This window comes from Siniperca chuatsi, linkage group LG21 (assembly GCF_020085105.1).
Source record: "Siniperca chuatsi isolate FFG_IHB_CAS linkage group LG21, ASM2008510v1, whole genome shotgun sequence".
Taxonomy (NCBI): Eukaryota; Metazoa; Chordata; class Actinopteri; order Centrarchiformes; family Sinipercidae; genus Siniperca; species Siniperca chuatsi.
In genome coordinates this window covers 20,885,887-20,903,490 of record NC_058062.1, presented here as the reverse complement: position 1 = coordinate 20,903,490, position 17,604 = coordinate 20,885,887, and the positions used below count along the sequence as shown (strand labels likewise).

Below are 17,604 nucleotides of genomic sequence, written 5' to 3'. Positions count from 1 at the left end.
TCTTCTGCTCCAGACTCAGCCAGAGAAAGTCTCTGTCCTGAATACTGTGGTGAGCTTTTTCTGAGCCTAGAACTTAAAAGCTTCTGCAACAGTTGCAAGTCTTGAGTCTTAGCCTTATCCTTAGTCTGAGTCAAGCTCAGTCTTAGCCCTTTTGTTGTGCACTAAGTACGTCAGTGGAGTCACGTCCTTCAATTGCTGAGGGCTTCAACTCAACATCTCTTGATATGTTGGAGCCAACACCTCTAACTCTTAAAATTATAAGCCATTAATTATCAAGTAAGAAGTGGAAACTAATAATAGCCAAGTAAAATAGATGGGAGTAGTAATAGAACAGCTTGTAATACAGTATGAAACAGGTTCTTGGGGTTGCTTTTAGGTCCACATGAGATTGTGCTGTGTGTGGTTTAAGCAGCATCATTTCACCCAAAAAAAGATCTGTTGTCGGAGAACAGACCCGTAGAACACAATTGTCCCTTGTTCCACTGCAGGAACTTAACAAAACATAACGTGTTCTGCTCTAGTTTCCACTTTTTTCCATTTGCTCTGGGGGCGAGGTCTTGGAACAAAATTTGGGCAGGAGGTTATACTAAACACAAATTTCAGGCACTGTCAGGTGGTGCATGCAGTGCTTTGGATCATAACAGATGTGTCATCACATCACAACAAGGACTGCAGCAAACAACAGTAAGCACCACAGGGGTGTACTATGAAGCAAGTTCGACATAGCCAGGTTTTGTTAGCTGGCTCGACAAAACCTAACCTAATGATCAACTTTCTTTGTTAACCCAGGTTTTCCTCACCAGGCTCTGTGCACGTTCCCATAAAAGGGGGCGTTTGATGCGTCATTTGACTCTCTTTTCCGCACATAATGGACCGATCGTGTGTATGAATGTATACATCCATGATCGCGTGCCGCCTACTTCAGTCAAGAGGAACAGAGTAGGCTACTATGAAGGGAGTTTAACCTTCTCAGATTTAACTCAGGGTCATCAAGGGAAGTCGGGGTTGACAAACTGACTGCCTAGATTGTTGTTAAATGGTACTACGGCGGTGAATGAGATGTTGCATCGGTTTCACCTTAATTGGAGTTTGTGCACATTTGCATAAAAGGGGCGTGTTCAGTAGTGCAAGCAGAGTTTTTTTTCATAACGGTTCATGCTCCATATTTTTCCCCTAAAGAATGCACACTGATAGTCTGGATATGAAGAGTTTAAAGAAACGTCAACGGCCAAATCTAACAAATTGGTGGTCAAGAAAGCCGACTTGTTGACAGCGCATTGCAGACAGAGTGAATTCTTAAGTAATGTTAGTGTTCTTGTCATCTATTTTGTCTTACGGACTCTTCTTTTATTTGTAATATGATTAAGATGTAAAGGTACGACATATTAGGGCCATTGTAGGTTTAAAAAATACAAAGCCGAGGGAGAGGGGTAATGATCAGATAAAAAAACTCAATTTCCAAGATTAAAGTGGTCAATTTACAAGAAGAAAAAAATTACAAGTAAAAAAACTTGAATATTCTCTGACATTATAGTCATAAATTTACAAGAGAAACACTAAACATAAATAGTGTTTTGTTTTTTTTGTTTTTTTTTGTCAACCACATCGCTTCACTTTGCAAGGTTGCAGCACAACACCGACACCGATGCTTGCCGTGTATTAAGCCTGCAGTGGATAGCCTAATCAGATTATAAACTACTTTGCAATCTGATTTAGCACTAAAGAAATATTCTTGATTTTAGCCCACAATCACCATATTATGATATGCATCGAGACTTTAGAGACATCGTCGTGAATTGGGAAGTGATGTGGATTTTTTTCTCTTAAATTTGTGACTTTAATCTAGTTTAGTTTTTTCTCAGGTTACCCCCCCTCCCCTGGCTCTGTGTTTTTTGGACACGTAAAATAGTCTATATAAATACGTGAAAACAGTTAGGATAATTCAACTATAGTCTACACATGGGCTACATCTCTGAAAATGACCCGTTAATGAATTAAGCTCTACTCCCTAAAGCACCTGGCTCTAATTAAAGGCTACCTGTGTGAATGTAATGCTATTGCTTTAAGAATAACTTCATTCTAACAATCATTTCAGCTGCAACCCCAGTGGAAAGCACACGTGGCAACAAGTCAGGATGAAGTATAAAAATATTCTATCAAGTGGTGTGTGTTGATAGGTCTCACATTAACACTGAGTAGGCAACAGATGTGGTATGTATTCTACGCTTAGAATAGAGTAGGCCTATTCACGTAGTTCTAGGCCTATATAGGTTAACATCGAGTTAACCACGAAGATAACCTGTTCGGAGCAGTTTAGAGATGCAGCTTAAATTGCCATGACAGCATACCTCGGGTAAAATGTATCCACCTTTCGTAGTACGGGTTAATCGAGACGTTATGCGCGGTGTCACAAAGTTACTCCTGAAGTTACCTGGATAAGCCAGTTACCTCAGCAAATCAGGACCAAGCAGAAAATCATCCAAAGTGGTCTGTAGTTGCTGTGTAAAATTTAAAGTGTTAATATTACCTGAAGCAAGGAAACTTTGAAGATAACCTCCTCCGGAGCAGGTTAGGTGTGCTGCATTAGTTATCTAGCCTGGTTAAAAGAGAGCCACCTCCGAGTTGCGGCTTGCTTCGAAAATAGAAGAAGCCGATTGCAGTCGGGGGAGGTATCAAAAAGCGTGCCTGAAGTCAAACAGCTCGTAGTTAGCTTGACTCCGTTTGGCAGAAGTAGCATTAGCGTTCTTCGTTGCTGAAGAAGTGGATGCAATAGAAATCCCAAGTGACTCGTGTCTGTTCATTTTAAAACAAATCAGTACTAAGGTATTATTGAAGCAAAACAACTGGGCACCTGTGACAGTGGAATCTGTAGTTGTAGAAAACAGTCACATGGTACATTTAAAGTCACAGAGAAAAATGCTTTAGGAGTTGTGTCCTTGTAGAATTTTTTTTTTTCTCTCCCACAAACAACAGTTGCACCTTCTCAAATTCTTCATTGCAGGTGTACAAATCCAACGCTACGAATCACAAATTAAGAAACTCATAGACTCAGTTTTGCTACAGTTGCTGAGGTGAATATGGTGCGAAACACTCACACACACACATGTAAAAAAAAAAAGTGAAGTCATGGAGAAAATTTGCACATCCGCAAATCAGTATGTGAATTCATTCAATCAGAGTTACACACTTGCACCTTTAGGTGCCTGTCCATCTATCGTTTTTCCGCCCACTTCCGTATAGCTTGGAAAATAGCGACATGAGGCACTGAAAATTTGATGAATTTACTGTTTATCAGAGTGTTGAGTAATGAGTTTGAGTCAAGCATAGAGGCTGTATTATATGTAGCTCTCGTTGGGTCTCACTAACCATCATGCAATGCACTCAGCAAGACGGCGATCGAAATTGCACAGGTACCTACCATTGTACCTCGCTAACCCATTAATCTCGCTTCGTAGTACACTCCTTATGTGTGCAGCATAAGTTACCATAGCGATCTAGCCAGGTTAAAAGAGTGCCACCTTTGCGACATTGAAAACTCTGGCTGTAGTATGGCGTTAAATTAGTCTCGAAACACGCACACATAAAAAAAACATGCACGTGCGATACGAGTGCACAGAACAGTATCCGCGAGCGGAAAAGCGTTGGCTGTTTGGTTTGATCACTGACGCAGTCGAAGACAGGCAGTTGCTAGCACTGACCTTAACTAACTTATGCATTGGGTCTACATTTTTTCGTAGCAATTGTTAACTACATGGATCATATGCTGTTGACACAAGTAGCCTATGTTACAGTTTGATTATGCACGATTTAGGCTACTTGTCTCAAGGGCATTGTAGACGTGGCTGTTCCTCACTCTACCTCTTTTTTTTCCTTTTTTTTCTCCGACATCTTGATGATTCTGCCGCCAAAAAAGACTGTGGTTGTTGAAAGTGATCAATCAAAGGAGGGGAGATATCAGCCACTGTCTTGTCCATCCCCACCTCCGAAGTCTCAAAAGTCAACTTGACCAGCGAGCAAGTGTTGAGCAGTTGGGGGGCGCGTCAGGAGGGTCGAGCTTGCGGTCGTCACAGCCTCGTGCTAGCAGGACCTTATTTGTGCACTTGGATCAGAAATGCTCCCTCGCGAAGATGCGTTTCCACTTGCGGATACTGTTTTGTGCGCTTGTATCACGTGCACATAACCGTTGAGACTAATTAAATGCCATAGTGTAGGCTCAACATACCTCGCTAATCCATTAATCTCGCTTCATAGTACACCCCTCAGGACAATACTAAGCGTCTACAGCAGCTGTGTGAGGACAGCACAGCAGTGCTTTGAGCTAAATGCTAATTATAGTGTGGCAACATGCTCACAATGACGATGCTAACATGCTGATGTTTAGCAGGTATATTGTTTACCATGTCCATCATCTTAGTTTAGTGTGTTAGCATGCTAACTGTTACTAATTAGCACTTAACACAAAGTACAGCTGAGGCTGATGGGAATGTCATTAGTTTTGCAGGTATTTGTAAAGTATAAAGTATTTCTGATTCTGATTTGGTCAGAAACCAAAGTGTTGGACAAATTAAAATGTTGACCCGATGATGGTGCTAGATGAAAAGTCAGGGGACAACTAAAGTTATTACAATTCAGCCTGTAGGGAACATGAATGTCTGAACCAAATTTCACGGCAATTCATCCAATAGTTGTTGAGATGTTTCAGTCTTGACCAAAGTGGTCGGCCGACTGAGAGTGCCATCCCTAGACACACAACTATCTTAAAAACAAAAAGGTGTACCATAAGAGCAGAAATGGGAATATAACACCCGAGCCAAACAGTTCAGATGAAACAAAGATGAATTTAGATTGTAGAAAAATAAAGGATCACAATGTGTGTGGTGAAGTAAACTGGAAAAAGTGGTTGGATGCGCTGGGTGCCGTTTTGTGCCACTGACTGGCCCGGCTTCATCATAACTGCAGTAGATATGTTCAACATATCTACTGCAGTTATTGATAAAAGCATGTGTAAGTGATGTATAACTGGATATTATTATTTCCAGTCATGAATACACAATCAGTGGCCTGTAGTTTTGACGGTCACCCCAACAACTTACTAAGACAGCTATTTACACTCACTACATAGTTTACACACTAAGCTGATAAAACTGATTCTTCCATCATACACATCACATTTTCCCCATTGAGTGCTTAAAGATGGTCATGAGTTTATTTCTCAGCTGTGAGTGTTGTCTAGTAGAAAGAACTCACCAGGAAACCATGGTCATTGCCATTGCTATCTACATAGCGTTCACTACAGTAGCTAACACTAAGAGAATAATGTTACAAATGCGGTCAAATTAAACTAGATTGCTCTATTTACTACTCTAAAAAATGTTTAAAAAAAAAAAAGACAATTCTGATTGGGACTGATTTTTGACTGCAGGCAAAATCAGATCATTTTAGTGCAGGCGCTTGTTTAAATTTTTTTAGTACCAATACCAAAATTCTACTTTTTTTGATATCTTACTTTGATAGATAATTCAGTTCAATTTTATTTATATAGCGCCAATTCATAACAGAAGTTATCTCATTGCACTTTTCCTATAGAAAAAGTGCAATGAGATAACGTCCATTGTATCTTTAGATACCATGTTTTTCTACAATATCCTTTTTATCATTTAACAAAGTTCTTAAATGTTAAATGAATACTTGGCTTTCTTGCCGAGAATTAGCTAAGAACAATGCCAGCTGCCAGTTAGCTTAGCTTAGCACAAAGACTGGAAACAGCTAGCCTGGCTCTGTCCGAAGTTAACAAATTCCACCTACCAGCACCTTTGAAACTCACTAATTTACACATTATATCTAATTTCTTTAACGCTGAAAAGGTGTAAAAACAATACGATGTGGTTTTACAGGGGTTTTTGTGCCTAACTATTTCTTGGCCAGGTGCAGTAACTTCGTGGAGTCTTGTCATCTCTGTGAGGCTGTCAGGCAACCAGTGAAGTGAAAAATTCCCATGTCGAAACTATTCCTATAAAATATCTAAACACAAGCAGCTATACAAGAACTTTGCCTAAATGAAATGCAGCCTGAAGTCGCCAAATATCTGATGTAAATCAACTGTCTGATCAAAAAATAAGCCAACAAGATTACAAATTTGACCAGACATTCAATGTCATTTTTCAGTATTTCACTGTTTTTGATACTCGGTGCTATGGACACAATTCAGTTGGAACCTAAAATCTTCACTTTAATGTATAATCCTAATGTTTCATTAATGACATTTGGCAGCTACTTTCAGCCTAGTTTGTTGCTTGCTGGGAAAAGTAACAAATGTGTTTGGTGATGACTCCTGTTGTATAGACCTGAAGAAGGTGCTGGTTTCAGCACATCCAAAATCATGGAATTATCGCCACAGATTACTCAAAATCAGGATGTGTGTTGCTTTAGGCTGAGTTTGGCCTTTTAATTGTTTTAATTGATTCTCTGTCTGTCTGTTATTTACCAGCATTCTTACCATTATTTGAGCCTTCACTGCAAGGGCGAAGGTTTGGTTTTAGCACTGGGACACCAGGACATTTTTTGTCCGACAGCTTTTATGCACATTTCGTGTGCTCTTTGTCATGCATGAGCACGTACAGATTCATACATACTCCAAAAGAGCTTGCAGTGTGTATTTGCTAATATAACTTGCCCAAAACAGGACTATTATTGTGTTTTTTTTTCAGATTTAAACAGATATTTGTAAATGGAAATCTGAGACAGAAAATTAATAAAATTTGAGATTCTGTGGCTCTGTCCTCTCTGTCAGTCTGTTGGGCCACACAACTCAAGAGTGTCTGATAAAATAATGCTTCGTGACAGAGCCACAGAAATGCTCCAACATTTAAACTATTCCAAAACGTCCTCTTGTACTTGTTTTTCAATCAACTCAAACTTACTGCATGCAGTTTCAACCTGACATCAGAGCTCACCTGAGAGCCTGCGGCCCACCTGTCTGTGTGTCTGTGCTGCTCACGCTGCTGCTGATACTAGGAGTCTCCTGATAAAATGATGCCTGTCATTCGCAAACAAACTAATCCGTTGAGAAGCTGTGGCAAATTTTCAATATAAATAATGACCCATGCATTTATAACTAACCTCGTCATCCACTCGAGAATTGGGACGGATGCCGTTCATTAAGGCTACACAAGTTACAGATGTTAAAGATGGCAATTGTTTCCTAAGCTTTACAGAACATTCAAGCTATTATTTACACTTTTGGCATTTTTGCCCACAATATGAAAGTTGGTTGATGATTAATGACATATTTGAGCAATGAACACAAATTAAGTAACATTTTACACCTGACATTTAAATATAAATCAACTGACTGATGTTAGTTCTATCCAGCAAAGACATTACTTTTAATTCGTGGATGTTTGATTCGTTCAAACTATAGCCTAAACACTAACTGCTTCAAACGTGACACCATTCATTCATCTCACAGACAAGAGCTAACAGTGTGTAGTACAGCCTGAGTGTTGTCACATCATCAGGTCAGGTATCTATGGAAGCAAATATTGGCCGTAAACATTTTAATCTTACAAGCAACTGAATACCTAATTTAGAAATTTAATCACTACTGAATAATTTAAATACCAAATAATTTGTTGCACAAGTAGGTATTCAGCACAATTAGATATTTGGTTGCTTATAAGTTTCAAATCTTTATGGCTATTATTTGCTTCCATAGGTATTACCCATATCTCACTCTTTTACTCTCCATTAAAATAGCTCACTTTTTGTAGAAGCAGGGCCTCTGTAGATTCCTTCCTCTGGAGCTCCCGCTTCTCTGCTACCTGGATTGAGCATCTACCAGCCACTCTTCTGGGAGACCCCCCCCCATAGTTGTTTTTGTTACTATTCTTATGCTTTTCTTTCTTTATGTAGTATAGACGGGTTTCTGAACGTCATCAGTGAGATGGGGGTTAGAAAACAAACCAGCATGACAGATCTTATGGGTAGATCAACATGAAAAGGTGAATGTAGCCATTTCAAAGTTTTTGTGCCTTAAACTGCACGAATCCCCAAAGTAACAGACGGAAAATGTTCATTTTCTCAAGAAGGAAACCTCCCTGTTAGCTCAGACTGCAGAATTGGCTATTAGCTGCAGTGATGTGGTCAGAGCCTTGGATTTTATATGGTGCAGAGTACTGGAAGGTGGTCAGTTTTTCACAGAACCTGGTGAGGAAGAAACACTCATTTTTAATGAAATGTGTGAACATCTGTCAGGCTCTGTTATTAATGCTTTGGTGATCAATGTGCCATGATGCATTTAAAATTTCAGTGTGGGACTTTTCAGAGAATAAAAATCAAACAGGTGTGCAGAGTTTCATGATCCTGTGTGGTTGATAAATAATACTCATTAAATCCTGTAATGACAGTTTGTTAGGAGTGAAGTTTAACCTGTATACATTGCAGTTATCTAGCTAATATGAGTTTTTGCTCAACCTCATCTGGCATATATCTACAATGGTAATGAAAAAGTGTTTGCCCCCTTCCTGATTTCTTTGCCTTTTCTTTGTTTGTCACACTTGTTGTTTCAGATCAGACAAATTTAAATATTAGTCAAAGATAACACAAGTAAACACAAAATGCAGTTTTTAAATGAAGGTTGTTATTATTAAGGGAAAACAAAATCCAAACCTACATGGCCCTGTGTGGAAAAGTGATTATGCCCTAAACCTAATAACTGGTTGGGCCACCCTTAGCAGCAACAACTGCAATCAAGCGTTTGCGATAACTTGCAATGAGTCTTTTACAGCACTGTGGAGGAATTTTAGCCCACTTGTCTTTGCAGAATTGTTGTAATTCAGCCACATTGGAGGGTTTTCGAGCATGAACTGCCTTTTTAAGGTCATGCCACAGCATCTCAATAGGATTCAGGTCAGGACTTTGACTAGGCCACTCCAAAGTCTTTTATTCTTCTTCAGCCATTCAGAGGTGGACTTGCTGGTGTGTTTTGGATCATTGTCCTGCTGCAGGACCCAAGTTCGCTTCAGCTTGAGGTCACGAACAGATGGCCGGACATTCTTCTTCAGGAGTTTTTGGTAGACAGCAAAATTCATGGTTCCATTTATCACAGCAAGTCTTCCAGGTCCTGAAGCAGCAAAACAGCCACAGACCATCACACTACCACCACCATATTTTACTGTTGGTATGATGTTCTTTTTCTGAAATACGGTGTTACTTTTACGCCATGATGTAATGGGACACACACCTTCCAAAAAGTTCAACTTTTGTCTCGTTAGTCCACAGATCATTTTCCCAAAAGTCTTGGTGATCATCAAGATGTTTTTGACGAGTCTTGGAACTCTGCAATGCAGGCCATTTTTGCCCAGTCTCTTTCTTATGGTGGAGTCACGAACACTGACCTTAACTGAGGCCTCTAAGTGAGGCCTGCTGTTCTTTGGATGTTGTGTGGTCTTTTGTGACCTCTTGGATGAGTTGTCGCTGCCCTCTTGGGGTAATTTTGGTCGGCCGGCCACTCCTGGGAAGGTTCACCACTGTTCCATGTTTTTGTCATTTGTGGATAATGGCTCTCACTGTGGTTCACTGGAGTCCCAAAGCTTTAGAAATGGCTTTATAACCTTTTCCAGATTGATAGATCTCCATTACTTTCTTTCTCATTTGTTCCTGAATTTCTTTGGATCTCGGCATGATGTCTAGCTTTTGAAGATCTTGACAGTCTACTTCACGTTGTCAGGCAGGTCCTATTTAAGTGATTTTTTGATTGAGAACAGGTGTGGCAGTAATCAGGCCTGGGTGTGGCTAGAGAAATTGAACTCAGGTGTGATAAAACACAGTTATGTTTTAACAGATGGGGCAATCACTATTTCACACAGGGCCATGTAGGTTTGGATTTTGTTTTCCTTTAATAATAACAACCTTCATTTAAAAACTGCATTTTGTGTTTACTTGTGTTATCTTTGACTAATATTAAAATTTGTTTGATGATCTGAAACATTTAAGTGTGACAAACATGCAAAAAAATAAGAAATCAGGAAGGGGGTAAACACTTTTTCACACCACTGTATGTCTGGTATATTTTGAGGAAACATCGGGATTTTCATACATGACATCAATATAACATCCAGAATGAGGGAGGATCTGTGCTCTTAACTTGTGCAACAGGCAAATAGCTGGAATTTGATATAGTATATACTAACTTTACTTTTCTTTTTATGCTAATGTTACTTTTTTAAATGCTAATGTTACTTGTGTCAGTGGGGGTTCTTCTGTGCTTTTAACCCGTGCTGCCAGTTGATGATTCGGGACACTCAGTTAATTTCTCACTGCCTGTAGAGCTAACTTTGTGTATAGTCTTTGTTAGCATTATCATTACTACTAGCTGCCGTTTATCACTGAAATTCCATGTGCCACGTTAGCTAGCCAGAGCATGTGGTAAAAAGTTTGGAAAATGTCAAGTGCTGCATACAAATTTACATTTAAACAGTATTTTGACTGATTTCCAGCAATTCACTTCATTTCTAAATACTGAAAATGTCCATAATTAAGCTATCATGACATTGTGGCATTGTGTTTTCTACCCCTGCATCGCGCGTCCTGGACTGTGTGTAAGCGGGATAGCTCAGCTCTCACAGTCCCTTCCCATACCCTTCTCGCAACTTCATACACACAAACACACATCTCAGATATCCCATCAATATCATCCTTTCCTCTACACATCACAGCTACTGTTTTCTCCCAATATCTACGTTTTTTTCTTTCTTTTTTCTCCTCTGTCTTGTGTCTTTCTTATCATATTTTCTCATGTCACACTTTTGTCACGTTTCAATAAAGAGAAAAAAGAGGTCTGATACATGCAACAGGGTAACCCAGAGGTTGACTGTCAGGCAGTCCCATATCAGAATGAGGTCCTCCAGCTTTGTACAAAAGAGACAGTCAGCTGATTGTGTTGTTTCTAAGTGGATGTTTATATGATGTCCTTAGACCCTTGTGAGAGGGTGGATGTTTATATGATGTGTCATCTCCATAGTCCAGAACTGGGAGAAAAACTGCTTCAACAATCCTCCTTTTCCAAGTCAGAGGGAAGGTGGTTCGGTTTCTGAACAAAAAGCTTCTGTTAGTTTACCAACAGGCTTTTCTAAGTTATATTTAAATGGAAATTTCTCATCAAGGCTGATGCTAAGATATTTGTTCTAATTACACACAGAAAAGACAATGTTCATGTAAGATATTATGGAAAATTCACACATATTTGTAGTGGTGGGAGTAAATTTACTGATGTACTGTACTCCACCACATCTCAGAGGCAAATATTGTACTTTTTACTCCACTACATTTGTCTGACAGCTTTAGTTACTTTTCAGCTTACAGTTTTATCATCAGCTTTCTCTCCCTTTTATGTTCAGAATATAATAAGTGCAAAAAATTGGGTCTGAATTGGGTCACTTGTACCAGGAGCTATAAATGCAGGCCAATAGTCTCAAGGATGTTACCCTAGTCTGCTGTGTAAGCATTCCCTCCCTTTTTCGGACAGTAAGCCCCTGGAGAGCTAACTTTCAAAATCCTCGTGCTCATATCAAGGCCCAGGTGAACTCCTTGGAGCTTAAGACTTAACTCCACAACCCAGATAACCTCACTCCACTACCAGCACTTCAGTGTCTTAACTTCTAACATGTTTCATCTCGGCCCATTTAGCTTTCAGATGAACATTAAGGCTACCTGCTTTAGCAGTGGGAAGACAAGTCTTTGTCAAGTCACAAGTCTTGTCAAAGCAGGTCTGAAGTAAAGTCTCAAATCCTTGAACGCAAGTCCAAGTCAAGTAACAAGTCTTCATAAGGAAAAACAAATCAGGTAAGTCTTCCAGGTCACTAATTGCTGACCATTAAAATGACACTTTTTACATTACTGAGTCCCCTCAATGTGCAGACCTAATAATGAAATATGTGAGGCGTCTGGCTGTTAAAGTTTATTTCACTATACTATGTATTTTGTGTTGTTCCAGGGTTTGACGCCTAAACTCATCTGTTCGCCTTAACTTTAAGTTAGCTGCTTAGGTTTGATTACCTTGTTACCTTTATCCATCCGGCGGGTCGGTCTCAGTCTGAATTAAGCGTAATACTACAGTCCATGTTTGTCCTGCCAATGGGAAAACTGTGAACTTTATGAAAACCACTGCATCTCTCTAACCTTATGTTTATTTGTGTCCCAGAAGCACAGCTGTGTGCCCATCTCTCCCTCCCTCCCTAGTTTCTCCTCCTCCTTTCATTCAGGCTTCTCTGTGCTGGACCAGCAGCCGCCCCAGGACCTCTCTCACAAGGGTCTAAGGACAGAGGGTGTCATATGCTGTACGGATTGTAAAGCCCCTCGAGGCAAATTTGTGATATTGGGCTATATAAATAAAATTTAATTGACTTGAACATTGTTGCTTTCAAATCTTGAGTCAAGTCGTCTCAAGTAAGTCAAGTCTCAAGACTTGACCTCATTTTTGTGACTTATATCTGACTTGAGTCTACAGCACTGCAATAAAACACATAGCACCAAATAAGTCTTCCTCCAGAGTCCCATTGCTGGTTCAGCCTGTTTAATGTCAGTGTATGGCTATTTCTATTTGTCTTGAGTTATTTTTTCTCTTAGATCTGACTCAAGTAGTAGGAGGTAGGATGATGTTCACGAGGCTGATTGAGTCAGCAAAAGCCTCCTCTTGTGCCTCCTCAGTGCATGCACTGTTATCGATAACTGACTGTAGTTATTCAATAATTGATGAAGTACTGTTAGTAATTGTGGACAAACAATAAGTAAGACTCTTAAATTTATTAACAAAAAAACCCCTAAACAACATCACAGTAGGGAATAAATAGTTCTGCAGACATAAGCCTATTCCTCAATTTACAATAAATCATAAATGCAACTTAAATCCTTTTGTAAGTGAAGGTGAAGAGCCTGAGCTCTCCATGTTTCTTACTGGTAGAAGTGGTGTGGTGCATCAGCAGATCCAGTCTTAGTTCATTGAAACACATTCATAAACTTGCACTACTGTCTTGGCTTCCGTTCCCACATCTGACTGAAGCAGGCTGCTTCATGGGAATACATTCACAGGATACAATGTTTTGAGTTTTGAACAAGAAGATTTGTTAACTCTTGAAATTTTGCATCATTTGCTGAAAGCTGCAGCTGCTGGAGGAGAGCAACTGTTAGCCCTGCTTTACAGCATTCAAATGTGAGTTTGAGGTGCAATTATGATAAAGTTTCACTTAGTGTTGAAATGATTAGTCAAGTAGTTGATTAATAGAAAATTATTACTCGACATGCCATTTATCAAGCAACAAGACTAAAAGTCTACAGCTACGCTAGCAGCTCTGTGGCTGCACTAAGACAACTGAGCTAATGCTAATGTCAGCATACTAACAAATGTTTTAATGGCATTGCTAACATGATGTTTAACAGGTATATGTTGACCATTTCATTCAACTTAGTTTAGCTTGTTAACATGCTAACATTTGCTAATTAGCACTAAACACAAATTACAGCTGAGGCTGATACGTTTTGCAGGTATCTGGTCAGAAACCTAAGTGTTGGACAAATGTAAATTTTAACTTGATGACTTAGCTTAACAAGAATTCAAGGGACCACCAAAGTGACGTTCAGCAACAAATTTCATACCGATTGGCCTTTTTCGTGAAATACATTTACATTCACAGTAGGAAATGTGTAAATAAAAAAATTAATGACAGCTAATTTAGCTGCTTCAGTTTGCTAATGTTATCGGTAACACCTGTGCTTTTCCTATTATGACAAATCAAACTGTCTGCTGTTAATGTGATTCTCTGATTTATTTAATTGTAAATTCAATATTTTTTGGGCATTTCTTCTCCATTTCCTTATCTTTTATAAACTAAACAATTAATACAAAAAAATAATCATCAGCTTCACCAAATAAACAGAATGAAAAGAATAATGGCGGCACCTAGTTTTACTGTCCTCACAAATGAGGTTACTCTGCCTCTGGACAGCTTTGGTCACAAGTACATTCCCAAACATCACATGAGAAGTTTAGTTTTAAAAGGTGCTTTGTCTTCACTTTCTTGGATCTGCACCTTTTGATGAACACCAACAATTAATTTATCCAACTAACAAGTACTGATGTGATGCTGCTGTAACTTATTTCTCTAAGCTGAAGAACTCTGTTGTTGTCCATCTGATATCTTGTAGAAAGGAATGATTGGTACTAGCATGGTTTTATGATTGTATTTGATTTAGAAGTCTTACTCCTTTTTCTCTTCTATTGATAAGTAATATGTCTTCTTCTTTTGAAATTGTGTTTAAATCTTGCTGATAAAATGAGGGAAATCAAGGAGGCCATGCTAGACTGGTACGGTGCACCACATCCTGAAACATCACAGTAGAAATGTACAATTATTGCAGTGATCAAGTGCTTCTTCAGTCACAGCAGAGCCACGTCAGGATAAATTAGTCAAACAACCATACATACACCCATCCCAGCACTTCATCACACCAGCATTGAACAAATCACACAATGTACAAAGCTTTATATCTGCATGTTACTCCAAACACAACAGAGCGATCCTTCATTTCCTTTCTCCCTGCAAACACTCCTCCTCTTTCCTATTGGTCAGTGGAGTTAGGTGGTCAGTGTTATGTGAATCGGAGGGGGTGTAGGGACCGGTGTTGGTACATGGACTGCTGTCTGGAAGAAGTACAGCTGAAAGAAAAGAGAAAAAAATCAACTATTCAATCAAAGTTAAATGTGTACAACTGATATGAGGCTACATTCACGTTGCTCACTAACCTTACACCCAATAGCCAGCAGCGTGTGCAAAACCACTATGGATGCAACTGTAGCCACTGCCATCAACTTGGTGTCGTCACGTACGACGGGCCAGAAGGTGAGGACCAGGACTGAGCCAGAGATCACCATGGCAACCAGGATCAGTGTCCAGCGCAACCACTCAAATGGTATGATCCACAAAACCTGGAAACCATGGTTACATGTTGGTTACTCATGTCTAAGTGTGCTTTCAGAACGGGTTTGGTTCATTTCAGTCAAACTGGTGCATTTGTCTGTTTAATTTGGTTCGTTTAGGCTGATGTGAAAGCTGTCAATCAAACTCTGGTGCAGACTAAACAACCGGTCCGAGGCCTCCTGAAAAGAGGCAAGGCAAGTTCATTTATATAGCACATTTCAGCAACAAGGCAATTCAAAGTGCTTCACACAAAACATCAAATGCATCGCGACAAAGTGCAAAAGAAACACACCGCAAAAGGACATTTAAATACAATTAAAAACAGTCATTAGAGAGCCAAGAGAATAGAAAATAAAAACAGGCTAAAATAGAGCTTGAAATAGAATAAGACAGGTTTAAAATACAAGAATACTTCAGTGGTGGCAAATTGAGACTTAAGCGAAAACTCAAAAGTTTTTCGCCTTGTGTACATAATCTACAAATCGGCGCCTAGGCCTCTGAACCCATAAGCATAACAGAGCCTCCCATTTTCCCAACAGACACAAGGAGTAGCCACCAGTCTTGACTAGCCGAAATAAGCCTTTTTCAGCTTACCCCAGAACATCTTCCCGTGGGTTTAACCTCACTGTGGGTCTTATCTGTGTTGGGCGGAACCCGAAGCTGAAGAAACCACCCAGTTGTGGCGCTGTGGGGGTTAAAAAATACACACCACAGTCTCTTTCCCAAAATCTACCAACCACTGACATCAGCACTTAACCTAGAATGAATAATTATTTGATTGAGGGGTCTCCCAAGAGGACTCTGGTGTAGTTCCTTTGTAGTGTGAAAGCAAAACGGACCCACCACAGGATTTCGCGTCACTACATGAGAGTGGGGATTTTCCATAGATGTAGTATAAGAATTGGATACTGGACTCAAAGATGGCACCTATTCAAGGTCCAGTGTGTAACATTTAAGAAGAGCTATTGGCAGAAATGGAATATAATACTACTACTAAGTATGTTTTCATGAATGTATAATCACCTGAAAATAAGAATCATTGTGTTTTCATTACCTTAGAAAAAGCTGTTTATATCTACATAGGGAGCGGGTCCCCTTCCACTGAGGTCGCCATGTTGAACCGCCATGTTTCTACAGTATCCCAGAACGGACAAACCAAACACTGGCTCTAGATATGGCCGTTCACGTTTTTCATGAATTTTGCAGCCAACGTAGTTTCTCCTACACGCTTGGAAGGGAGGGTGATGCGAGCGGTATTCAAATGGTTGCAATCTGCAATTTCACCGCTATATGCCACTAAATCCTACACACTGGATCTTTAAATGAAAATTGCTCGTAGAACGCATAAGCCAAAAAGTTTTCTAGTTTCCGGATTTGCTTATGTGGTGTACAGCCCACTGCACTTGCTCGTTAGTGTTTCTCCTGATGGCTCCGCCTGTGCGTTTCTGCTAAATAAAGATAGCTTTAACGTTACTTTTGCAGTTAGTAGTGTCCTGTCAACAGTTTTACTAAAAATGCTTTTTGGGCTGCAGTGGCCACTGGGACAAACTGGTAGCAAGTCTAAGTGGGCTTTTCTCTAAGACCTCACTGTTCATGTACGAGAGGATATAAAAAGTCCAGTTGCAGTCTTGACTAATAGTGCTCATTTACCTTTTTGTCATCTGAACACTGAAGTTTAAGCCAAAACACACGGTGCTCTATACTGGAATTGTCTGTGTAAAGACAGCTTATTATGACCCTGACATCCTTTAGTAAAACTCAAAACCCAGGAGAGAGTGATGGACTCACCGAGGTGGGGATATAGATGAAGAGGGAATAGCCATAGACACACACAGTCTCCAGGAAGGAATAGCCCCCAATCTGCCTCTCAGCCCCTTGCCGCCAGGTCAGGAAACCCCATAAAGCAATTGGCACCAGCCAGGCATACAAGAAGATCACTACTGCAGCTATCGTCACTGCGAGCAAAAAGCAGGACAAAGAAACATAGACTCAGCATGACTCGGCAAAACTACGACAAACTAATTAGGGTTAATCAAAGACCATGTGGAGGACTGACCTCTGTGGAACTGTGGTCTGTAGTGGTAGGCAGGGTCTCCCATTTCACTGAGAAAGGTGGACAAGTTCCCACTGATCGCTACTGAGAACACCAGTGTCACACAGATCCAGAATGGACCTACACACACATACACACACACACCAACATTGCTATACATGAAGACTTTCAGTGACTGCTTTCATTTCCTAACTTCCTGCCACCCTACCTTCCAAACTAACCTTCAGCACCAAAGGCCCACTGTAAGTGCAACAGTTTCCCCACTGAAACCTAAACTTAAAATCTTACTACTACTGGCTTTTTAAAGACGTAAGAAACAAAACAATGTCATCAATTTGGAAGATTTTTTCTGCCATTTGATTATTATAAGCATATTTTCTCTATAGAATACCTGAAATTTACATCCCGTTATTTGCTGGAATTCCCACAAAAATCTACACCCTTTTCGCAGGAAAAATACGTGTGATTTTCAACTTCCTTCATTTTGTCTTTACCCTCAACAATCTCCACTGGCAGCCACACGGTATCTCCGTAGCCGCTGTAGACCAAACGTGTAGTTACATTTTTGAGGAGATGCAC

At 39.9% G+C, this 17,604-nt stretch overlaps 1 protein-coding gene across 1 annotated transcript in view; it reads right to left on the bottom strand.

Moving 5' to 3' along the window:
* Positions 1 to 12,786: 12,786 nt before the first annotated feature.
* The window catches only part of yipf2 (Yip1 domain family, member 2), an 11,406-nt gene continuing 6,588 nt past the window's right edge, over positions 12,787 to 17,604 (bottom strand). The window contains exons 6-9 of the mRNA XM_044182086.1: positions 17,029 to 17,145; positions 16,761 to 16,927; positions 14,798 to 14,980; positions 12,787 to 14,710 (exon numbers count right to left, since the gene is read on the bottom strand). Coding sequence (XP_044038021.1) covers positions 14,630 to 14,710; positions 14,798 to 14,980; positions 16,761 to 16,927; positions 17,029 to 17,145 — 548 coding nt within the window. The 3' untranslated portion in view covers positions 12,787 to 14,629. The remainder of the gene's footprint in view (positions 14,711 to 14,797; positions 14,981 to 16,760; positions 16,928 to 17,028; positions 17,146 to 17,604) is intronic.